We start from the raw sequence: 25,419 nt of genomic DNA, 5'->3' as shown, positions 1-25,419 counted from the left end.
CGATGCATTCTTTAGAAGTTTTAACCTACTTCCTTCCTCTCTCCTTTGTTAATTCTTCCGTATCTTTAACATTGAAAAAAAATCAGTTTGTTCTCTCATGATGACAATTTGTGGATTTTCAGTAGTTATACAGTTTCTGCAGAGCACATGTATTTGTTCCTTTATTGTCAACTTTCTGTTGCTGTTTGTTTTGTGTTTTTAGTTTTTCCTGCCTGTCCAGATGTTAAAGGGTCTGGGTGTTGTGTGGAAAACAAGACTGATTAAGTCCTGCCCTCTTAGAGCTGCCAGTTTAGTGGTGATTCAGATACAATGCCTACTATGAAGAAAATAGCACAGGGTGTTGGGATAGAGATGGGGGAGGCTACTTTATAATATGTTGGCTAAGAAAGCCTTCCCGATACAATGACATTTGAACTAACGTTACTGAAAACAGGGATCTGGCCCTGAGTGGGTCTGCTGGCAGTGTGTGGGTTCTGGACTACGTGCAGGAGAAATTTCACGACACGAGTCCAGGTCACTCTGAGGGAATGTTTATTAAAGCTGGGGACAGTAAAACAAGAAAGGGGTTAGCATAGATCCGTGGTCGGCAAACTGCGGCTCCCGAGCCACATGCGGCTCTTTGGCCCCTTGAGTGTGGCTCTTCCACAAAATACCACGGCCTGGGCGAGTCTATTTTGAAGAAGTGGCGTTAGAAGAAGTTTAAGTTTAAAAAATTTGGCTCTCAAAAGAAATTTCAATCGTTGTACTGTTGATATTTGGCTCTGTTGACTAATGAGTTTGCCGACCACTGGCATAGATGAAGCAACAGGAGAGCCCAGGCTGGGCTATCCTAGCCCCCTGGGAAGTCAGAGAAAAGAGCGCTTTGGGAACAAGTTTAGGGGTTAGCCTGGGACAAACTGCCACTGCCCATTGCTTCCCTGGTTGCAAGTCTCATAGGGTCCCTTAGAGTTTAGGAGGTGCATGCCTGTGGGGGAAGAGGAGGAGAAAGGGAATGGCAGATGCTGCTCCCCAGCAGGAGAGCACGAGCTGGGACCTTCGTCTTGAGGCTTTTATTTTTTTATGCAGGCAGGAATCTTAGAGGAGGCATCAGAGGAGGGTTTCTGCAGAATATTCATCAGTTTTCTAGGTGTGCTCCTTCAAGGTCATGGTCTTCACTGATTGGTCAGTGACAGGGCAGGGGGTCTTTAGTCATTGTCGCTGGTCCAGGTGTTGCCCACCTGGTTTTGCTGCTTTTCTGGGCCTGGAGCTGAAGTACAACTGAGGCCTAGATGTCATTTCTTTTTTCTTTTTTTAAATATATTTTATTGATTTTTTACAGAGAGGAAGAGAGAGGGATAGAGAATTAGAAACATCGATGAGAGAAAAACATCGATCAGCTGCCTCTTGCACACCCCCTACTGGGGATGTGCCCGCAACCAAGGTACATGCCCTTGACCGGAATCGAACCTGGGACCCTTGAGTCCGCAGGCTGACGCTCTATCCACTGAGCCAAACCGGTTTCGGCTAGATGTCATTTCTAAGGAGGTGACCTTCTGTATCTGCTGTAAATTGCTCTGTCAGTCTGTTCAGCCTGAAAGGAGCAAAGGGAAGGCCAACTAGATGCATGCCCAGTAGTCTGGGTTACGTAGGGAAGGTTCTTATCTGTCAGTCACACCTGGAAACAGGTCATTGGCCAGAATACACATGGCTACTGTAAGCGTGGCAAGATGTGATATTTAAACTCCAAATAAAGGAGCTCTCTCTAGCGTGCTCTCTGGGCTCCTGGCTCTCTTGTTGCCGAGGATGTGATCCCCTGCCTTCGCCCACATGGCTCACAGCCACGTGGACTCCACGCATCCGGCTGATAGACTGTAACTAGTCTGAGGTTGTGCCGGATCCAGCTTCACTACGGGATGGAAACTCCAGACACTGGCTTTGCTTTTAGCTCTGCTGAGTCCCTCGTTGCACATCTCTCAGGACTGGTTTAAAGGAAATGGGACTTTTAATCCCCAGGGATGTAATTCCATGCAACTAAAGCTTTCTATCACATCTCACCCTCCTGTGGGGGCCTCCAGAAATGCTTATTCCAGTGGTACCCTAAGAACCCCATTCTCATTAGCAAAGGAAAAGGGCAATCCATGCAATTCTCCGATAACACAGCTATTTGTCTCAGTTTCCCTGTACCACTTGTCCTGCCTTACTGAGACTTGAATGCTGATAAGGAGCTTGAGAACATCTGGAGAGAAAGCAGCCATGTAGGAGGAAGAGGAGGTGGCAAATTCCACAGGAGAAGGTGCTGGAACTCATGTAAAGGGAGAGAGGTAATCTGGGCCAACGTGGGCCGGGCTGACCATGGTAAGAATTAGTTTGATTCAATGTGCAACAGAAAGTCACTGAACATTTTTAAGTAGGGAAATTGTAGGTTTTCAAAAGAATCTTCGGTCTAATGCCTGAAGTTAACACTGGAGGGAAGGTGCAATGGCAAGATAGAATTAAGACCGCTTACAAGGCTACTGACTTAGTCCATGCAGGGAATGTGGGTTGCTTGGACTAGGATAGCAGTAGTACAGATGTTACGGTGAATGTCCAGGGTTTGGTTAACAACTAAAAGGAAAGGAGGAAGTTGGAGATCATAATAATAGTAATAATAATAGAGAACACTTCTCTTGCATTCAGAACTCATCTAACTACGTTAATCTTCATAATAATACTACCCACAGTTAGGTATTTTTATCATTGCTGTTTTACGGGTGAGAAACTGAGGCTCAGAGAGGTTGTTACTGGCCAAAGTGGCCTAGAATCAGGCGTCCTCAAACTACGGCCCGCGGGCCACATGCGGGTGTTTTTGCCGTTTTGTTTTTTTTTACTTCAAAATAAGATATGTGCAGTGTGCATAGGAATTTGTTCATAGTTTTTTTTTTAAAAACTATAGTCCGGCCCTCCAACGGTCAGTGAACTGGCCCCCTGTTTAAAAAGTTTGAGGACCCCTGAAAATGATAATAGCAGAGTAGAGACTCAAGATGTAGGGTGCTCTTACTCTAGTGTACTAGGATCATGTAAGTGTTGTGAAGAGGGCCTTGATGAATCAATTGGTAGGATTTTTTTAAAAAAACTTTTCAACAGTGAGCAGAGATTATGGAGAAATAAAAAAAGGTAAGCCTGCCCAGTGTGGCTCAGCGGTTGAGCAGTGACCCATGAATCGGGAGGTCACAGTTCCATTCCTGGTCAGGGCACATGCCCAGGTTGCAGGCTTGATCCCCAGTAGGGGGCGTGCAGGAGGCAGCCCATGGAAGATTCTCTCTCATCATTGATGCTTCTACTTCTCCCTCTCCCTTCAGCTCTCTGAAATCAATTAAACAAACAAACAAACAAAAAAAGAAAGTCGACCAGTCCCTGCCTTAAAACATACAATTTTCTTTTAGGTATGTTTACTTCCTGTTTTTCCCAAGGCACAAAAATGGGCCCATCCTGCATGGCATAATAGGTGCAATGAATATTCATCATTTCATCTGTGTGAAATTAGGAAAAGATGGAGACTTGTTTTGCAGACGCCCAACCCGCAGTATTTGCTTTTCAGGCCCCTGCCAGACATCCGGGGGGCTCAATTTCTCGCCGCAGTTCTGGAGAGCTTGCTGGTGAGGTGCTGCCCTGGGAGGGAGGGGGCGCGAGGGGGGGAAGTCAGCCCACACCACAGGTTTGTTTTCCCTGCGGGGCGGCTGCCAGGCGGCAGGGGGCGCCGCTGCAGTAGTGTTCATCGTAGCCCGCGAGAGCCGCTCGCCGGCGGAAAGGGCCAAGCCAGGAGGCGTGGCGGGCAGCCCACGGTCCTTTTTGGTCTCGCAACTTTAGTATCCAGAGCTCGTTCTACACGGCCATTCTTCTACCGCATTTCATCAAGTTGGACGCCTTCCATCCAGTCCTGGATCCGGGCGGAAAGGAAAGCATTAGCTTCCCGCCTTCCTAGGTTAGAGAGCGGTAGAGGCGGCTCTTCTCCACGTTCTCAGGGTCAGCTTGACAGTTCCCCTGAAACCATGCAAGGCCCCCGCATGTCGTGTCTTTCTTTCCTCTTTTGGGGGGGTCTTTTCTTTTTAACCTACTGCGGGCATATTTTCTTCCTCCCTACACGTCTTTCCACTGACATTCGAGACAACGGTCCGCGCGGAACTGAAATCTCTCCCTCCTAAGATCCTCCCCACCAACCCCAACAGAGAGGTCGCGCGTGTGTGTTGGTGGCAACCGAGGCTGCAGAACTGGCCAGACCTGTTCCTCCTCTCCCGGTCCCCTGTTCCTCCTCTCCCGGTCCCCAGAAGTCTCCAGCTGACCCGACTCGCGCCTGGCAGCGCTTGGGCTGAGGACCAGCCTGTGGCAGGCGCCGCGGGCAGCAGCGGGGCGAGCGCATCCTCCCTCGGTCTGGTTTCTCCTCTAGCTCCCCCCGCAGGCTGGGTCCCCGCCGTCGCCCTGGGGTCTCCCGGGCTCTCCACAGTGAAATCGAAGGTGAAAGAAACCAGAGGGAGGCGGGAGGCGGGTGGGCGGAGCCTGCAGCCCGGGGAGGGGGTGGCGTGGGAGGGGCCTTAGGGCGTCGGGGTGGAGAAAGGGGCTGGGCGGACTCGGGAAGGAGGGCTGGCCACGCAGGCGCGGGGGGCAGCGCCGAGAACCCCACGCGGGAGCTTCTAGTCTCCAACCACCGCTTCTCACTTCGCTGGCGAAGGGGCTGGGACGGGCCGGGAGCTAATAAAGAGTGAATGAGCTGCAGCCGCTGTGGCGGCCGGAGTCAGCCCAAGCGGCCCCCGATCCTTGCGCTCGGGAGGCGGCGAGGGGAGGCGGTTCGTCTCGTCCCTCCCACCCGCCCCTCTTTCTTCTCTCTTCCTCCAGCTGGTGGTCCCAGAGCCCGGCTCGGTCCGGTCCGTCTGCCCCCATCCCGCACTCTTCCACCTCCTCCGCGCCCCACTCCTCACCTAGGGCGCCCCGACTTGCCATGGGTTAGGGCGGGGGGCCTCGAGCAGCGGGAAAGACCAGCCCTGTGCATCCGCCGGAGGGCGCGTAGCCCGCACGCTGCTCGCGGGCGCCGGGCATGGGGAGCGCGGTGTGAGCCCGCACCCCCGGGGAGGACGCTGGAGCTGCGGCGACGGCGCTGAGGTGGAGGAAGAGCGCGTGGATTGGGAGGACCCGAGGGAGGAAGGGAGGGAGAGGAGGGAGGGTGGGGAAGCGAGGGAAAAGTGAAGCCGGGAGGAGAAGGCGGAGGAAGGTGGGGATTGATGCTTCTGTTTTTTGTTGCCGCTGCTGCCCTCGCGCCGGGAGCCGAGCCGGAGGGAAGGCGGTGGAGAGATGATTGCAGAGTTGGTGAGCAGCGCCCTGGGGCTCGCCTTGTATCTGAACACCCTAAGTGCGGATTTCTGCTACGATGACAGGTAAGGGGGGGAGAGGGCTGCGTGGGGACTCCGCGGTGACTCGGAAGCGTCCCGCTTTGAGGCTGGGAGTGCCGTCTTGGAGGAACTAATCCGGCACCTGAATTAGGAGGCGCGTAAACGTGAACACCTAGAGCAGAAACAGTGGGGACGCGAGCGCGCTGGGCGGGCTGGAGGAGTTTGGGTTCCTAGTTTGCAGCAGGTTCTCTTCCCTTGACTCTCGGCTGTTGGCAGACGTTTAAATTTCTTAGCGGAAATCGCAGCAATTTGGGAAACTGTTTAATGAACGTATTAAAAAAAAAAAACACACAACGTCTTAGGTATTGCTTGGTGCAACCAAAGCACACTGAGTGATTTTACGTCTGGGCTGGGACGCCGTTCCCCGCCCCCTAATAGATCTTCCCGGTAACGTTTCCGTTTATTGATGGGACGGGCAATTTTATTTCCCGAGGTTAACGCACGCCTTCGACTGTTGCCAAAATAATGGAAAGAGGATCGTACTCTGCTTCAACTTTCCCTTTTGACGTGTAGCGTACTTGACTTGGAGCCAAGATAGTGCTGCTGATGGTCTCTCCTGCTCTCTACCCCCCCCCCCCCCGCCCGCCTCTTTCACTAATCGATGGAGTAGCACTTTATAAAGGCCTGGCTTTCATTTCTGTTTGTGAGTTTCACATTAGGCATTAGTGATTCTTTTGTGCTAATTGGGGAAGAAGACGCCCCTAGAGACTGAAGTTGTCTTCTGCATTTGGGTTAGTTTGGGTGGCTAATGAGACCTGAACTGTGTTGTCAAAGAAACTGCATCGATTTCTGGAAAAATGTCATAGTTGTGCTCGTGGCTCTACCTATTTTTTAAACGTTGTTAGTGTTTAGAAACTGATGAAAAGCTCCAATAGCCATTAGGGAAAATTCCAATTTGTGCCTTTCCAGTGATTTAATCTGATTACAATTAAAACAGATGCATAATTAAAATATATTAGGGAGAACAGCACGCCTGGCTAAACTTATTAACCGTCCTGGGGTGTTTCATGCTCCATTGAAATTAAACTATCCAAAAAGTGAGCACAGATTTACTTTGACAGCTTTTCAGCAGCCTCTCTGGGCTGTGCAAAGTGAATGGTTCCCTAGGGTCGGGGCGAGGCAGTGAGTGAACTTAGGAAAAGTGGTTGATAGTGAGGGGAGGTGAAGGCAAAATCTTCTCCTGGTAGTAATTAGGCATGTTCTATATTCTCTGGTGTGCCCGCTCTCTGACTAAAAGCATGTTCATGGATGTATACCTTCAGTCAGCGAATTTTGGTTCACATCCACATGTCTATTATGAAATCCCCCGATAGTCCCTGCAAAGACATCCAGCAAACCCTTCTTAATGCATTTGATATAGTGTCTATCAGAGACTAGTTGCTAGGAAGCCCCTGTTAGACATAAACTTTCCCTCAATTTTTAAGCAATGTGCAGATTTTAGCAATTATGCTACATGCTCTAAGAAATAAGTGGTCTGTGAGAGGGGCTGCTTCTGTTCCCTCCAATTTTGGGTTACAGTGCACCTGCTATTTCTAGGGTAATTGGAAGAAAAATCTCTTGCTTCTTTTCACAAAATAAGTTCAGGGACAAATCTGGGCAGTGACTGGCTCTGTTGGGGACAGTTCAAATAGTAAGCATTTAAACCAAGAATATACAGCTTATGAAAAAGTAACTTGCTGTGATATTGTAACTTTTGTAGATCACTGTGGTAAATCAAGCATGCTCTTGTATGCTACTGTTTTTTGTTTTTTGGTTTTTTTTTTGCTGTCTAGTTCTTTGAAAAGTACTTGTCAGAAGAAACTAGCCTGTCATGGTTAAAGCTGAAACTAAATTTTCATGTACATTTTTTTCTATAGACTTAGTGCTTATTTTGTGTTTCTTAAATCATCAATCAGAATTGTTAGGCCTTTGTAACTTTAAGGAAAAATGGTGCAAGTGTGATGATAAATTAGTTGTGCTTTGATGGTGGACAATTGCTATTAATTCTCTACATGCTATAGGCTGAAAGGAGTGTCAGATTTGCTGACCTCTACCTCGCTACTTAGATGAATTTAATGTGATGATTTGCCCATGTCATCTAGTTGATAGCATGCTCAGTATATGATATCTAGATATTATATATGACATATGATATTGAGGGTCTGTAAATACAAATTATACTTTTGCTACAATTTGAAGTGTACTTTACTCTAATTTTCTAAGTGGCAGACCTGTATATGCAATCACATACTCCTGAGAGTATGAAGTCTTAAAAGTATCAAACTTGTGTGTTTTTTTTAAAATATATTTTTATAGATTTCAGAGAGGAAAGGAGAGGGGAGAGAGAGAGAGAGAAACATCAGTGATGAGAGAGAATCATTGTTAGCTGCCTCTTGCATGCCTCCTACTGGGGATTGAGCCCACAACTCGGACATGTGCCCTTGATCAGAACCCGGACCCCTCAGTCCACAGGCTGACGCTCTACCCGCTGAGCCAAACCGGTTAGGGCTAAACTTGGTTTTTATGTGTCTTGGTTTTTATGAAACGGTGAAATACATATTAATAGGATCATGGAAGTCGGTGTCTGCACGGCATGTTCAGGTGATTCGGTGCCAAGGTGCACTGCAAGTTGTGGCTTTCAGATACAGTGCTTTCTAACTACTCTAACTCACTAGGGTGTGAAGGGGGAAGAGGGCTGGCAGTCAGTGGGAACTGTAGGATGATGATAATGTGTTTATTTCCATCACTCCATTTCAGACTACAAAGGCGCAAGTTTAAAACGTTGTTTAAACTACATCTGTGGATTCCGCTGGCCCCCCAGGAACGTCTGTGAAATACAGCTCTGTGAGGAGGGCAGTGCTGGAAGCAAAGAGCTGCACTCAGGGAGGGAGGTGGCTCTTACGCTTGACTTGCTTAACTAAATCAAGACTGTGCATTTTAGCCGAAGAATCTGGCCTTTACTGTAGGAGGGCTTTATATTGCTTCAACTTAAAAATTATTGCTGTGGTACTTCTCAAAGTTATCATTTCTTTTAAGTATAGTGATCAAGTTTACTTTATAAACGATATATATATATATAATTACTTTCAGTGTTTGATGTAGTTTGGTTGAAATTAAGTGGTAATCTGAAACGTTTTTATAGCAAAATCAATTTCCCTATGGTAAAATTTAATATTTCACAAGTTTTTCTGGGCTAAACTCAAGAATATGGCTAGGATGTGATGAAACAAACAGTAAAAGAGTAGAATTCATCCTATCTGATCAAAAAAGCATAAATGGTCTCAACGTCATCCCTCTTCCCCTTGCCTTCAATCTAGTTATGACTGTATTGAATCTTAAGTTGTGGTTAGAGTAAAATTGGAATTATAAATGTGCATTCTTTGCCAGACTTTAAGTCATGTTGCATATGACTTCTCGAAGGACCCTCTCATTTTCTGGAGAAATTTGGTGTTTAGGTCAGTGGAAAAAACTGGCTGACCCCAAATTCTCTGGTCTCTTATGTATTTGGCAAGGATAACATTACATCATTTTCCCTTCATCCTCTTTAAAAATAGTACTGTTAATATGCTTTGCATAGAGATAACACTAAAAGAGGAGTCAGTATACTTCAAAGCAATAGAAGTAAACCCTATTGTTTTGTAGTCCGATTTCATTTTGACTTATCATCTAATTGAAGGCATTTCCTTTAAGTCATATAACTAGTAAATAAGATACTGCAACTGGTACATGTTTTCATTCTCACATGAGTAAAATAATGCACTCGTTAAAAAAAAAAAGTCAATTTGAGGTTTTGAAAGGGGGAAATGGATTTGTGGCTGCTTTGAACATTTTTTTCCTTATTGCTGATTTTGCATTTGTTAAACCCAACCATGATCATTAACATTACCTTTATGTTTCTTAGCAATTCCATTTTGCAATAATTGTGTGAAACTTGGAGAAACAACTCCATGGCAGAAATTTCTGCTCTTGAATTAAAACTATTCCAAGCTCTTAATAGCACATTCCTAATTTAGTTTTTCATTTGGGCACAAAAGTAAATCTTTATTTTTATGGAAACACTAGTTAAGACATTTCTTCCTTAAAGTCATTGATTAACAATATTTTAAAAGAAGGAGTGGAAGATTTAAGGCATGTTAACAAGTTTTTTTAAAACTTTATTTTCCAAAGCTATTCAACTATGCCTTCTCCTTCATCTTTTAATGTTACTGTCAGTTTGAGTTTTTGACCTGGTATGATCCTTTGTGAAATGATCAATCACTGTTATCTTGCCTCTAGAAAGTTCCCCTGAATAACTCGCCTTCGACCAATATATTATTGGTACCTTAAAATTCTAGTGTGTGCAACCATTGAAGGGATGCCTGGTATTTAAAGTATGTTTACAAAGAATTACTTATAAAATCAAAGTAAAGAAGGGAGAAGTTTGCTTTGAATCAAAGGATATATCATCAAGACTATACTGAAAGAAGCCAATGTGTATAAGAGCGTTTTGTTTTTTTTGACTCTAATTTCCTTCCCAGTTTATAAGACACCAAAAAAATGCAAGTGGACCCAGTTTATAGTTTATGAAATATTTTATGTGACATTTTATTTTTTAGCTGTTTTGATTGTTTAATCAAATCTGTGTAGAATTGGTTCATTTTGCTGAACAAGTACATCTCAACAGTAAATTAAAATTAGGGGAAGCCAGTAGAGACCACTTTGCCTCACCTCCATTGAGACTGCCACATGGGGATTAGCTATCAAATGACCCAAATACAAGCACCGGGTGGACATTTACAAACGCCATAGGGAAAATTGCTTGCCAGCCATCTGTCTCTTAATGGTTTCCATGTAGATGTGTATGTTTTGGCTGTATTATTATAGATTATTTACATTGTCTTGTCATCTGCACTTCGTTTTTCAGTGTTATTGTGCCCCTGTTGTAATTCTGAAATAGCTACAACCTTTTGGATTCCAGTATGAGATAGGAGCACGATTTGTCTCTCTCATCTCCTTGTTGTTGTTTAGCACCCTAAAGGCACTTGTTTAAAATGCCGGTGATGGTGCAGCTGTTTGTAATAGGCGAAGGGTACATTTTCTCTAAAACAGGCACCTTCATAAGAGGAAGGGTCCAAGTCTACCCTTAAGGCACTCTGAAAAATCAGGGCTGACAAGCCTAGTTTCTTACAACTTTACTAGAGACCTGATGCACGAAATTCGTGCACGGTTAGGATCCCTAGGCCTGGCCGGTGATCAGGGCCCGACTGGCAGGGCGATCAGGGGGCCCCCTGCTGGCACCCACCTTGGCTGGCCTGGGGCCTGCGGGCAGCCCCTGCATTGAGTGTCTTCCCCCTGGTGGTCAGTGCGTGTCATAGCGACTGGTCATTCCACCAGTCGTTCTGCTGGTCGGTCAATTTGCATATTAGGCTTTTATTATAGAGGATTTTCCTCACCCAACATGGTTTATACCTGTAGCATTCACTTTTAAGATTGTTTGTCTCTTGGAAGATAATTATTTGATCAGCTTTGGGTACTTATTTAATAGCTTCACAAAAGTGGCAAGTGTGGCAGCCTTGATGGGAAAGAAAAGTGGGTTGTTGAATGTAAAGGCCTCTCCTCTATGAGCAGCTGTCCTCACTTAGAGCCTAGTTGGGGGGGAAAAAGAAGTGTAGAGGCATAGCACCAGGAACTGCACTACCTTCTGGTTTTCGTAGGATGAAAAAGGCATAATATTTTGAGTAATTACAGATGTAATTATACATAGTGGTTTCTTTGAAGATTTGATTTGTATGTGCTTTTGAGGAAAAATGACTACATTCAATAATTCACTAGTTATGAATATTACTAGACATGGGCTTCTCATACATATGGTGCATAATACAAGCAGCAGCTGTTCACTCTTGTCAGCAGCATCCATACCTGTCTGTCCTTTCTTACCTGTACTGTAGCAGGTACTACAGAGTGTTTGAGAGTCTGATGGTAGACTTATAAAAATGCCAATAGCTTGTCCTTTAGCAGAATTTCACTTGCATTTACTCATGTTTATTTTGACTAATACTCATATTTTAAAACTTTTACTGGGACTCTATCAGCTTTCCTCCCAGGACATTGGTGCCCAGGATCCATGGTAGATGGTTTGAACTGGTGTTGTTCTGGGTCTGGTGCTCATGGGCACTTTATTTGTATGTGGGGAAGCTTTAGACTACTTCTCCCAAATGTCTCCTTTCTAATTAATTGTCCAGTCAGTTGTTTTCCTTGGAGGTTTGTAGCTGTTGAACTCTTGGAGTTAACTAGATTTGCCTCTACTGGTCATAGGGATTGAAGACTTTTGCCCGAGAGAGATGTTTTGGGGGCTGTATTTTCTAGACAGTTAATTCTAACAAGATGCAGCACTATTAAATTTCTATTGATCTCTTTTCCTCCTCTCTGACAGTTTACCTTTTCAATCACACTTGGCAGTTCCTCTGATATTCAATGTTTCTTAGAATAAAGGTATACATGGTCATTTTAGTATTTTAAGACCTTTTTGGGATTCCAAATTTGGGTTCAGCTATGACCTTTTGTCTTTACAGGTAAATGGGAAATCATTGAGAGTTGCTGTTATGTTTTTAGAGTAGTATATTTTTTGTTTACAAGCATTTCATAAAATACAGTTAATTTGGTCAACTAAAAATGATTTTATGGATGAGAGGGAGAGAGATTTTGATTTGCTCACGACTAAAAAATTAATATGGAAAATTCTAACTCCACCTCTAGATCCATTTTATTGTGGAATTAAATTATATGAACATTTATTTATTCCAAGGCTATATGCCTGCTTTGTTGCTGAGGGCAGCGCTACTGTGTCTGTTTTAAAAGTGCTGTAGTTTTTGGCAGCGGAGATGCTATTTGCTTATGGTAATTTCATGTAAGCTTTTGTTTCTTGATTTCTTTGCCGGGCATTGGTGATATCAGAGTGAGGCAGGGTATGAAGTGTGGCGCAGCATGCAGTTATCATCAAAGAGACTGACTAAATTACATGATTTGTCAAACGAAACACACATCAGTGCCCCTGGAATAGCAGCTGTGAGCTAGGTGCTGTGCCCAATGGTTTAATTAAGAAACAATGTACAAAAATATTACTATGGTGTAAAGGAATTTATTGACATTTGAAACTGAAAAAAGTCACAAGTTTTGGTAATTAGTGAAAGTGCTTGTTTCCCTAATTGTGGTTCCAGAGACCATTGCTTTCTTTAGAAGTAGAAAATTTTGATTGTCCTAGCCTAGAAGTTCTCCCCTGACATCATTTAGGGGTGTTTTAACTTCAAAGGATGTGCTGTTTGCTGAAGAGTGGCCACTGGGGCGCAATATGGCTCTTGACATTTTGAGCAGTGTTAAATGATGACATTGAAGTATTTCAAACAGCCATGTTGCAACATTGTTTAAAAATCCAGTGGGGAGAATGACAGTCCGTATCCCTGCATACTTGGAATTCTTTGGGTATTAATTTTAAATGCAGTTCACAAGTTTGCCTCCTAAAAATAAGGTTTTTTTTTTTTTTTTTTTTTTTTTTAAAAGAAGGACGAGCAAGGCTAGTAAAAGTTTTACGGCTGTGTGTTAGGAAATTTTGTTTTCTTTTTTCAATTGCTTATACGCGTTCTATAAAGAGACTGAAAGGATGCAGACCACAGCCTTGTTTTTTGTTTTAATCTCTCATTTGGGTTATATGTCACAGTGTTTAGAACACTGTTGTAAAGCATTTTGTTAATTCTATTATAAACTGAAGATTATAAAACTAGTCTTTGAGAGAGGCAGGCAAGGGATTTAAGCGAAGGCTCGCACACCCAGCTTTCTTTTCTGTTACCGGTATCTCTTGGGTTAAAAATGAGTCAGTAGTTTTACTCTTGACAAGGTCAGTCAGTGCATGTGAAAGTGACATCACTGCAAATTGTGTTCTCACCGGGGACTGCCTTAGATGGTGGGTCTAGAGATACATTCATAGGTTTGACCGCTTTTCTCAGTCTGGAGGGCCATTTGCCATTACCGAGCCATCTGGGAGAAGGGGTTCCTGAGGTAGGGCTCGCACCTGCGATGTTCCTCTGGGGACCGTGCTCATTGTTTTATAAACTGCCTTGTGGCTACCTCTGCCTTTCTGTCTTCAGGTTTCTAAAGGCATAGTACATACTGAGCCTGCTGCTTGGATTGTCAAAGATGTCTTAAGGTAGAGCACGGGGATCCAAATTCTCTGCCAAGTGTACTTCTTTTAGAACAGGTCGTTCCCCCTCCTCCTCCAATAATTAACTACAGGACTGCTCTCCCAAAGCAATTGAGAAAGCTCATTTTGACAAAGAAAGCTTCCTGTGACAAATATTCCAACTATAACTTTGCAGAAGAAAAGTTCTCAGATGATGAAGAAGTTTAATCAGGCAAAAAGACATTTTTATTTGCAGAAATGGGCCCTTTAGAGGGAAGCAATTATTTATAGCTGATGTGAAGAAGTGGTATACCTGAATCCATTTGGTAAACCTCATTTAAAATAGGAAGGTTATTCTTGTTATTCTGTTGAAAGAAAAAAGAAATGGTGCTGAATAGTCACTGAACTTATGTTAAAGAAATAAGCTTTTACACATTAACCCGCTCTCTAGGGATATGGATTGGTTTAACCAAAGAAAAATGAATTTAAGATTTGAATTAAAACCTTTTCAAGACAACACTGTGCAGCCTGAAAGCACTGACTGTAGTTTGCCACATGGAGTCTTCTTTTTAAAAAAATATTCTTTAGTTTTGGTTCCTCCATCTGTCTATGTAAGACTCTTGGTATTTTTTCTTTTGAAAACAGTGGTGTGTTTTGCTTTTGTTACATGTTGAACAGAAAGTGAAATTTCACTGTTTTAAAACCTCTCGTATGTCATCAACCTAAATAATGTAAGCCGTTTCTATGAGAAGGTCTTTAGTAGTTACTTTCAGATTCAGAAATGATATTGAGGATGCCTGTGGCAGGCCTTGTCCTTTCTCAGGACTTGCCCCCCCTGCCTTCATCCTTTGATATGGACAATTGCCTTTTTTAAAAAATCTTTCAAAACGTAGTTTAAATCCCCAGTTTCTTTGAATCCAATTGATCTCCCTATGCCTTGCTTAAAGGGCCATTGTTGAGCTGGGCCTCTTTCCATTTGCTGTGTGTATATATTTCTAGATCAGTCTACTAGCAAATCACTTGGGGTTGTGAAAATGCAGATTCTGCCTGGAGTGGGCCTAAGAGCCTGCATCTCTGTCATTCACAGGTATGACAGATGGCTGTTGGTTCATGGACCACACGGTAATAAGAGTAGTAAGGCTCTATTTCATTTAAATGTATTGCACCATCGGCTCAGTGTGTTGGACAGGTACCTAGATACTTGGAAAGGCTATCTAAACTCCTGGATTAAAAAAGATCAAGGATAAAGTACCTCTCTTCTTTGTATGAGTCTAGCCATTTTATTTCATTTCTCTCTGTTTTGTTCAATCACATCTCCTTTAAATTAGTCATGTGGATTTGAGGTATTGTGTGGATTTTGAAAAGGTAGAGAGCCTGCTGAAACCCTAGGAGGTGATCTCCATGGAAATATCTGTCACCATCTTGTATTACAATGTTATCTTCTTGGTAACACTACTGTGGAGACAGGTATTGGGTGCTGATTTTGACAAACTGATAGGTGGTCACCTTAGGCTTATGACTTGAATAGATGCCTTAACTGAGTCTCCATAGTCAGGGCCTTCATTAGTTTGTGCTTTTGTTAAACAATCCCTTGTTAGGGAATTTGGCTTACATTGCATGAAGGCTTTATAAATTATAGGGTGGCAGCAAAATACAAGTATTTAGGAAGCTGAGAGTGGGAAAGCTAAAGATTTATTGATGATAACCAGGCACTGGGTGATGCTATCAGGTAGAGGTATCTACATAGAAGTAGAAATGCTTGGGCCCCTATGATTTTTTTTTAGCCTGTCACTTTGGGGTGTTTTTTTTTTTTTTAAATTTTTTATTAAGGTATTATATGTGTACATATCTTACCATTGTCCCCCCCACCCCACTCCCATACATGCCCTCACCCCCCAGAGTTTTGCGTCCATTGGTTATGCTTATATGCATGCATACAAGTCCTTAGGTTGATCTCTTATCTCCCCCACCTCTCCCTAAACTTCCCCCTGTAATTTGACAGTCTGTTTGATGCTTTACTGTCTCTGTATCTATCTTTTTGTTCATCAGTTTATAATGTTCTTTATTATCCATAAATGAGTGAGATCATGTGGTATTTTTTTTTTTCATTGACTGGCTTATTTCACTTAGCATAATGTTCTCCAATTCCATCCAGGTTGCTGCAAATGATGAGAATTCCTTCTTTTTTATGGCAGCATAGTATTCCATTGTGTAGATGCACCACAGTTTTCTGATCCAGTCATCTGCTGACGGGCACCTAGGCTGTTTCCAAATCTTAGCTATGGTGAATCATGCTGCTATGAACATAGGGGTGCATATATCCTTTCTGATTGGTGTTTCTAGTTTCTTCGGATATATTCCCAGGAGTGGGATTACTGGGTCAAATGGGAGTTCCATTTTCAGTTTTTTGAGGAAACTCCATACAGTTCTCCACAGTGGCTGCACCAGTCTGCATTCCCACCAGCAGTGCACGAGGGTTCCTTTTTCTCCGCATCCTCGCCAACACTTGTCATTTGTTGATTTGTTGATGATAGCCATTCTGACAGGTGTGAGATGGTATCTCATTGTCGTTTTGATTTGCATCTCTCAGATAATAAGTGACTTTGAGCATGTTTTCATATGTCTCTTGGCCTTCCTTCTGTCTTCTTTTGAAAAGATTCTATTTAGGTCCATTGCCCATTTTTTTTATTGGATCATTTATCTTCCTTTTATTAAGTTGCATAAGCTGCCTATAGATGTTGGAGATCAAACCTTTATCAGTGATAGCATTTGCAAATATGTTCTCCCATAGAGTGGGCTTTCTTGTTGTTTTGTTGATGGTTTCTTTTGCTGTAAAAAAGCTTTTTATTTTGATGTAGTCCCTATTTGTTTATTTTCTCTTTAGCTTTCACTGACCTAGGGGCAGTGTCAGTGAAGAAGTTCTTTTGGCATATGTCTGAGATTTTGTTGCCTGTGGATTCCTCTAGTATTTTTATGGTTTCCCGTCTTATGTTTAAGTCCTGTATCCATTTTGAGTTTATTTTTGTGTATGGTGTAAGTTGGTGATCTAGTTTCATTTTTTTGCATGTATCTGTCCAATTTTCCCAACACCATTTATTGAAGAGACTGTCTTGACTCCATTGTATGTTCATGCCTCCTTTGTCAAATATTAATTGAGCATAGTGGTTTGGGTTGATATCTGGATTTTCTATTCTGTTCCATTGGTCTATATGCCTGTTCTTGTGCCAGTACCATGCTGTTTTGAGACCAGTGGCTTTGTAATACAGCTTGAAGTCTGGTATTGAGATCCCTCCTACTTTATTCTTCTTTCTCAGGATTGCTGTGGCTATTCGAGGTCTTTTTTTATTCCAGATGAATTTTTTGAGAGTTCTTTCTAGGTCTGTGAAATATGCCGTTGGTATTTTAATGGGGAGTGCATTGAATCTATAGATTGCTTTGGGTAGTATGGACATTTTAATGATGTTGATTCTACCAATCCATGAACATGGTATGTTCTTCCATCTGTTTACGTCTTCCTCTATCTCTTTTTTCAGTGTCCTGTAGTTTTCCGTGTATAGGTCTTTTACCTCCTTAGTTAAGTTTATTCCTAGGTATCTTAATTTTTTTGGTGTGATGGTAAATGGGATTGCTTTTTTAGTCTCTCTTTCTGTAAGTTCACTATTGGTGTATAGAAATGCCATAGATTTCTTGGCACTAATTTTGTATCCTGCTACATTGCCGAATTCATTTATTAAGTCTATTAGTTTTTTTGATGGAGACTTTCGGGTTTTTTATGTACAATATTATGTCATCTGCAAATAAGGACAGCTTTACTTCTTCTTTCCAATTTGGATGCCTCTTATTTCTTCTTCTTGTCTAATTGCAATAGCTAATACTTCCAGTACTATGTCAAACAGGAGTGGTGAGAGGGGTGTTTCTGAATGAGTGAATGCCCTATGATTCTGAAAATTTACATTCCTACTTAATAGGAATATTTTTAAAGAGCTCATTCTAAAATGAGTTAAAATTATTCCTTTCTTTTTAAAATACTGTACTGTGGCCTAGAGGCAGTATTGCAAAAAAACATTAGGCCAAGATAGGAGACGAGAGTTATAGTCTTGGAGTTAATTATCACTTTACTAGCTAGGTACTACAGCCACTCATCTCTCTAAGACTTGGTGTTCTAATTGTTTAGGGAGTGAAAGTAGCAATAATAACTGCCTACCACAGAGTAGGGATCAAATGAAATGTTCTCTCTGTGTTTTAAAAGCTTCATGGCTCCAGATTTAGATGTAAAGAGTGGACGAAAAGGGGCCACCTGCTCACCTGACAAGCTCAGGGAAGGCCCGTATGGTGGCCTTAAAAACTCAGAGACCTAACTACAAAGGATGGTCTGAAATGAAAACATTTTTAACTGAAAAGCAGTTTATGGTGGGTAGTCATGTCCTAGGCCAGTGGTTGGCAAACTCATTAGTCAACAGAGCCAAATATCAACAGTACAACAATTGAAATTTCTTTTGAGAGCCAAATTTTTTAAACTTAAACTTCTTCTAACACCACTTCAAAATAGACTCGCCCAGGCCGTGGTATTTTGTGGAAGAGCCACACTCAAGGGGCCAAAGAGCCGCATGTGGCTCGCGAGCTGCAGTTTGCCGACCACGGTCCTAGGCTAGCATCTTCCCTGACAAAGGTAAATCTTTACCTTAACCGAGCCTATTGTCTTTTTGCATCTACGATAACATATCGTTGGAATGTCAAAGTAATTTTCCTTTTTTCAGACCCCTCAAAGCACAGGCACTGCTAGGGGGACCACAAATAAACTCATTGTTATTGAGTTAATTGTTGACTGTTAACCATCTCGCACCCACCTAAGTAAAAGAAGTATGTGTCAATTATTTTCATTTTATCCAACCCCAGATGTTTCCCCACTTTGCTTTCTCCTATCACCAGTGGATTTCATATAACACACTCATGTCTCCTCTTTTGATTGTAATGTATTAAACAAGATGCAAAACTGCCATTCTCCGGAGCATTATCTCAATCCATTGAGATTCTGCTTCCCAGCATTTGTCAACAATCTGGCTCAAATAAACTCGCAAAAATTCTTCACAGGTTTGAATGTTTTTCACATTAACAAGCGTGTTGGACCAGAGGCTCAATGGCTCAGTACATTTGTATCTGACTCTCTTCTCCCCTGAGAACGGAGCTGTGTTTTACTCCATGTTATTGCTACCTTTTTCTCTCAGAGTCAATGGAACTCCTACTGTCCCAGCTTCTATTGCCTACCCCCAACCCAGTGGTCGGCAAACTCATTAGTCAACAGAGCAGCAAACCGCGGCTCACGAACCGCATGTGGCTCGCGAGCCGCAGTTTGCCGACCACTGCCCCAACCCATCTCTGCTTCTGATGTTCGAAGCCTCCTGCATAAGCAGTTCTTCCTCTCCTCTGTTTCTTTTCTGTGCTTTCCCTGTGTGTCTTGTCTCTGCGTGAAGGCTTACTTTGAATAGACCTTCTGGTCCATCTGAGTCTTTCCTTTTGCAGGGTAAAAGCACCAATTACAGTGCACCGGCTGTAAATAATGTTTGGTACTTTGGTTCTGCTTGGCAGGGTGTACTCATGGTCTCCCTCTCCAGTGACAACTCTTTTTCTTTTAAGAATATGTTCAGATTCAGAGCAGTTCTGGCAACCGGTGATTAGAAAAGCAGTATGTCAGATAAGCTGTTTTTTCCTCCATTGAAGTGTTCATGTTAATCAGTCCTGTATTGAGAATTTGGAGTAAGTATGCTTAGCGCATGTACTAGATGGTCACATGTCATTTCTCAACAGTTTGACTCAAGTAAACGCACAAAATGGTAACATCTAGTACCTAACCCTGGCGATACATTTTTGTAAGTAATTAGAAAATATTTCTTAATTTTAGACCCTTTCAATCAACAGAGTGGAAAAAAGTAAAAAGACCACAGATATATGGAATCAAATAATCTAGAGATCTAATCCCGGAACTATTACTTGCTTATTGTGTAATTTTGATTGTGCTACTAAGACTCTTTTAGCCTCTGTTCCTTGTTGTATAGAATGGGGGCAGTAATAACTACTTAATACAGTTGTTGGGAGAATAGAATGAGATAAATTATATAAAGTGCCAGGTCCAGTGTCTGGTGTCCAGGATAATTATTAAATATTTCTCTTAAGAAATTTTTCATTAACTCCATCGCTGATAGCTTAAAATCACTGTATAGTAACATCTGAAAGTATTATAGAGCATCATAAAGTATTATAAAAGCCAATATTCAGAATTTAAACTTATTTCTAGTAATATTTAAGTTAGCAGTTCAGATATATTTAGGATATTTGAAAGGGGTCAATGAACTCTATTAAATAACTACTAATTTTTTAATTTAATTTTTATCTTGAGTTATAGGTTTGGAGAAATGATGTTGAAACTTGAGCATTATACACACATGCATACATGCATGCACATACCCACACACATGCAAATTTTGCCAATAAAATATTTGCAGTATATACTCTATTCAAAGTACATATGAAAAACAGAACTAGGATGTCTTCTATGTTCTTTACCATAATTGACTTTCTTCTTTTTTTTTTTCTCTCTTTTAAATATATTTTATTGATTTTTTACAGAGAGGAAGGGAGAGGGATAGAGAGTTAGAAACATCGGTCAGCTGCCTCCTGCATAACCCCTACTGGGGATGTGCCCACAACCAAGGTACATGCCCTTGACTGGAATCGAACCTGGGACCCTTCAGTCCGCAGGCCGACGCTCTATCCACTGAGCCAAACCAGTCAGGGCGACTTTCTTCTTTGAGTTAGATTATACTACATAGTAGCATATGCAAACTTATAATTTCTTAGCATCTTGTAAGAATTGTTTCACTCTATGAAGTGTATCTAGACAATGAAAAAGCTTAAACAGTGAAAAACTAGAGTTTTTGTTGGTGGTGAGAACAGCACCAGGTATTAGACCAGTGGGGTCAGACCAGACCTGGGTTCAGCAACCTCAGTACTTGAGTTCTGGCTAGGAAAGAATTCAGAGCCAAGACTCAGACTATAAGAGGAAGTTTATTTAGACAGTCACAGGGTAGAAGAAGTGAGCTGCAGGAGAAATGGGCTCAGGAAACAAGTTACAGAGGCAGAAGAAGGGCCCTTGGGGCTTAGGAGAGAAAGCGGAGAGAGAGAGGGAGGGAAGAGAGCGAGGGTTTTTAAGGGCGGGATTTTAGGGGATGTCAAAGGGGAGGATCTCAATAGAATATTCAGTCATGCTTTACACTGATTGGTGGGTGCCAGGGGGGTCATTAGTCAGTGCAGTTCTGATGTCAGCCAAGAGATCGGATGTCTGGTTTTGCTGCTTTTCTGGGCATGGAGCTGAAACACAACTGAGGCGTCAAAGTTAGCCCTAGGGGTGATGCTTAGGGGAGTGGTCAGGCAAAGGCCCACATGGGAGTTACTTGGGCTACTCCTTGGCCCCTTGTTCCTCCTCTAAGGGGATCTGCCATATAACTAGTCACATATGAGGGGAAGAAAGGTCAGGAGAGGGTCTGAACTGCATGATCAATGATGTGAAAGGTCAGGGGGTCTAAATCCCTTGACCAGTTATATTGATTTAAGAATTAGCCAAACCCAGTGATCCATCACTTCTAGGAATATATCCTAAGAATCCTGAAACACCAATCAGAAAGAATATGCACACCCATGTTTATAGCAGTGCTGCTTACAATAGCTAAGATCTGGAAACAGCCCAAGTGCCCATCAGTAGGTGAGTGGATAAAAAACATGTGGTACATTTACACCATGGAATACTATGCAGCTATTAAAAAGAAGGATCTCTTACCCTTTCAGACAGCATGGAGGGCCTTGGAGACCGTTATGCTAAGTGAAATAAGTCAGAGAAAGACAAGTATCACATGAAATCACTTATATGTGGAATCTAATGAACAAAATAAACTGACGAATAAAATAGATCCAGAGAAATGGAAGCATGCAACAGACTGACGAATTTCAGAGGGAAGGGGGAGGAGACTGGTAGAGAGTAACCAAAGAACTTATATGCATAACCATGGACAGACAATAGTGTGGTGAAGGCCTGAGGAGGGGGAGCTGTGGGGTAGAGGGAAATGGGGGGAAAGAAGAGGACAATTAAGATTAAAAAAAAAAAAAAAAAGAGCCCTAGGTGGTTTGGCTCAGTGGATAGAGCGTCAGACTGAGGACTGAAGGGTCCTGGGTTTGATTCTGGCCAAGGGCACATACCTCAGTTGCAGCTCTATCTGGGCTTGTGCGGGAGGCAACCAATCAATGGATGTGTCTTTCTCACATAGATGTTTCTTGCTCTCTGTCTCTCTCCCTCCCTTCACTGTAAAAATCAATGGGAAAATATCCTCATGTGAGGATTAACAACAACAACAAAAAAGCTAAAATCCCAGGAATACTTTTATGTACCTTCTGTTTGACAGCGAGCAAAACTGATACAAAAAGTTCTGTTTGCTTTTTGAAATCTTTTCTGGGAAGTTTGTTATTTTCTCTCATTAACTTGCACTCTCACCAAGACCTACAACTTGCATTAATTTATTTTTATTTATTTATTCATGATCAGTGACTATTTTTTTAAATATTATTTTTTATTTTTATTGATTTCAGAAAGGAAGGGAGAGGGAGAGAGAGATAGATAGAAACATCAATGAGAATGAGGGAGAGAGAGAATCATTGACTGGCTGCCTCCTGCACACCCCCTAATTGGGACCAAGCCTGCAACCCGGGCATGTGCCTTTGACCAGAATCGAACCCAGGACCCTTCAGTCCGCAGGTCGATGCTCTATTCACTGAGCCAAACCTGCTAGGGTTTGCATTAATTTATTTACAGGTAGTTCTGCATTTAAGAATATTGATCTCTCTCTTAATTAAAACAGATCTTTCACATGTTAACATTTTTCTAGTGATTTCCTATACAAAGAAAACATAACCTTCTAACTCTAGCACTTCTTTTTTCCATTTTTATCCCCCTAGAAGAAGAAAAACTTTTCTCCCCCAAAGTTCAGGTAAGCTAAGTATCTTGAAGGTCTACCATATTGATAATACAGGTCTACCATATTTTTCTTTCTTTCTTTCTTTTTTTGGTTTTAATTTTTTGATTTTTAGATAGAAAGAGAAGGAGGGAGAGAGAAAAAAAATTATTTTTGTTCTACTTATTTATGCATTCATTGGTTGATTCTTATATGTTCCCTGACTGGGGATCAAACCCACAACCTTAGGGTATCAGGACGATACTCTAACCAACTGAGCTATCCAGTCAGGGCCACAGCTTTTTCTTTAAAGTCAGGGCTTGGCTCTAGTTATTCCCTAGGGTCTCTGCCATCTGAAAACTGGTCACAATTCTAGGGAAATAGGTTTGGCTATATTTGCTTGAGAGATATATATATTTGAAATTTGGGGGCAGTTAATAACGTTTTAGGTAAAACATTGGCCATATTGCCGCACATACAATGGAAAAGGAGGTCCATTAACACAACAAACCGTATCAACGCAGTCACAATCATCATTTTGTTTCTTGGGTTACCTTATTCTCAGTTGGAATGTTTACTCTGGTCCTATTGATAACTAAATTCTAACAGCGAGTGGCAGCTCCAAAAAAGAACACTTTCGGTTCTTGTTGGCCTGCAGCCTAGTTTTCTCTAGTGCACATCTGTTCCTTGGAACATTTTGAGAATATTCAGGTGAAAATTCACCCAGTATTCTAATAAACCAGATTCTGTTGCTCATGGGTTTAAAAAAAAAAAATCAATCATACTCCTTTTAATTTAGCAAAGGATAACAACACATGTCTTTTGCAGGATGGCTCACAACTCTCTGGAATTAATTTAAATTAGTACAAGAAACCAATCATTTAGGACCTTATTAGACACGCCTCAGCGGCTGATATTTAGAACTGAACGGAAAACAAGAGTTGGATTTCTCCAGGGCGACGGATTGGGTGGGAAGAGTAAGTATGATATCCCTGTAAAATGCACTGTGGTGCAACTGAGAAAAGTTGACTTGAAGATTTTGCTCCTTTCTTGCTTACGCTGCTTTCCTTTTATGATATCGAGGAGGGATGACTATGCAGAGATTTGGAGGGACTTCTTTTTTGTGGGGGGAAAGCAGGCACTGCAGTGAGAGACGGGTCGTTTTGTTGGATATCTTTGTGAACCGAAATCAGAGCAGCAAATGGATGCCAGCTTCTAGAGGTGAATCATTGGGAGAATGGAGGAAGTCTGCTGAATTCAACTCTGTTTGTGGTGGTAGCTCTGTAGTGTTTTAAAAAACTCTTCAATATATTTTGATTGCATGCTGAATTTTTGGTGTGTGAGTTATAAAATAGCAGCTTGCTTGTATTTTTTTTAAAAAAAGACTACCATAATAAATACCCATATGCTCATCGTTGTGTACTTGGAATTTGAATTCTGAGGATTTATTTTTTTGGGGTTGGGGGTTGGGTTTATTTTTTCAACTGAAGCCTGAAAGAATTAGTAAAGTTAATGTTAAATTGGACAGTTTATTTATATACCAGAGGCCTTATAGATGAGACCATGGATGTCATTTGAAAGTTAAAATTGTTTTTAATACTAAGCATAATCTTAAGTTAAATTTTTCATTTTTATTTCTCTTTGTCTCATCATTGTTTATGAAAAGTAATTGAAAATGAAGTTCAGAGATTTCCTGTAAATCACTGGATTTGATAAGAACATGATTTGGCTTGTTCTTTAAACCTGAATAAAAACTTAAACACAAACACTTAGCACAGTTGTTTTTCCTTTAAGCATCTTATATAAAAACAGAGTAAATGTTTTGCATGCAGCTTACCTACTGCACTTGAAGGAATTCTTTGTGTCTGCCTGCAAGCCGTTTATGTGTTCAGAAAGAGTTTCACCAGGATAGGCGGAAATTTGTAGAAGTAGGCCAAAGTAACACTGCAGCTATAATTGAAAACTGGAATGGTGTTCTCCCTCAAAATCTTGAGTAAATGGAAATTAATTTTGTAAAATACTGTTGGTTTTCATTTACTCCAAGAAAATTATTTGTATTTTAAGGATTCCCCCTTCCCCCCCCAAAAAAAATTATGTCAGGTGCTGCTAATTCATTGGCACTCTTCACAAACTAACTTCTATTCTTTATCAATTTTGATACTAGAAAAGGAAGATGAATGGAAATTAAGAAAGCAGCGAGAATTATAAGTAGATAATTGTCCTTAGACACATGTCAATCAAAAGTTTTAACAATATTTAGCAATGACATTGGAAATTGTTTTGTTGTGTATTCTGAGCACTTATCTTCCAGGCCCCAAAATGACTGCTGTTACTAGAAGTGATGGGAAGAAAGGAAAAGCAAGGGTATGTTTACCATTTAAGCAGTCTGACTTCTGCAAATTATAGTGTAAAAATATGATAATTCTATTCAGAGTTTGGGAGAAAGATGTGAATGTGGCTTATTTTAAATTCAGGAAATTAGCTCAAATAGGCATTGGCCTTTGATTTAAAAGCGTGAAAACCACTCTTATCTAGAAATGTGCTATCTCGCCAGAAACCATCATTGTGGGACGGTTTAGCTCATAGCATGAGCGGTATTCCTGTATCCCTTTAGCAAGCATTTGTAAATGCTTAGCTGTGTCAGGAACCATGTTAAATATTGGGGGCGCCCACCCGAGAAGATGATGCAGTCCACAATATTAAGGAGCTTAGGGTCTGGTGGGGACACCAAGTAAACCGACAGTTTGTCTAAAACGGAGACATGCCTATGATTCTGAGTGAGTAGGTAAGAGGGGCACTGGACACAGACGGGGAAGGAGAGGTGGAGGAGGCACTGTGAGAGCTGACTTGAACAAGGAAGAATTAATTTATTAAAGGTGTGAGAGTGGGAGGA

General features: G+C 41.8%; 1 protein-coding gene across 1 annotated transcript in view; it reads left to right on the top strand.

The window, feature by feature from the left end:
- Positions 1 to 5,192: 5,192 nt before the first annotated feature.
- The window catches only part of TMTC2 (transmembrane O-mannosyltransferase targeting cadherins 2), a 415,782-nt gene continuing 395,555 nt past the window's right edge, over positions 5,193 to 25,419 (top strand). The window contains exon 1 of the mRNA XM_008143796.3: positions 5,193 to 5,384. Coding sequence (XP_008142018.1) covers positions 5,302 to 5,384 — 83 coding nt within the window. The 5' untranslated portion in view covers positions 5,193 to 5,301. The remainder of the gene's footprint in view (positions 5,385 to 25,419) is intronic.

Source organism: Eptesicus fuscus, chromosome 7 (genome assembly GCF_027574615.1).
Source record: "Eptesicus fuscus isolate TK198812 chromosome 7, DD_ASM_mEF_20220401, whole genome shotgun sequence".
In the NCBI taxonomy this organism is placed as follows: Eukaryota; Metazoa; Chordata; class Mammalia; order Chiroptera; family Vespertilionidae; genus Eptesicus; species Eptesicus fuscus.
This window is presented reverse-complemented; position numbering and strand designations above follow the sequence as displayed.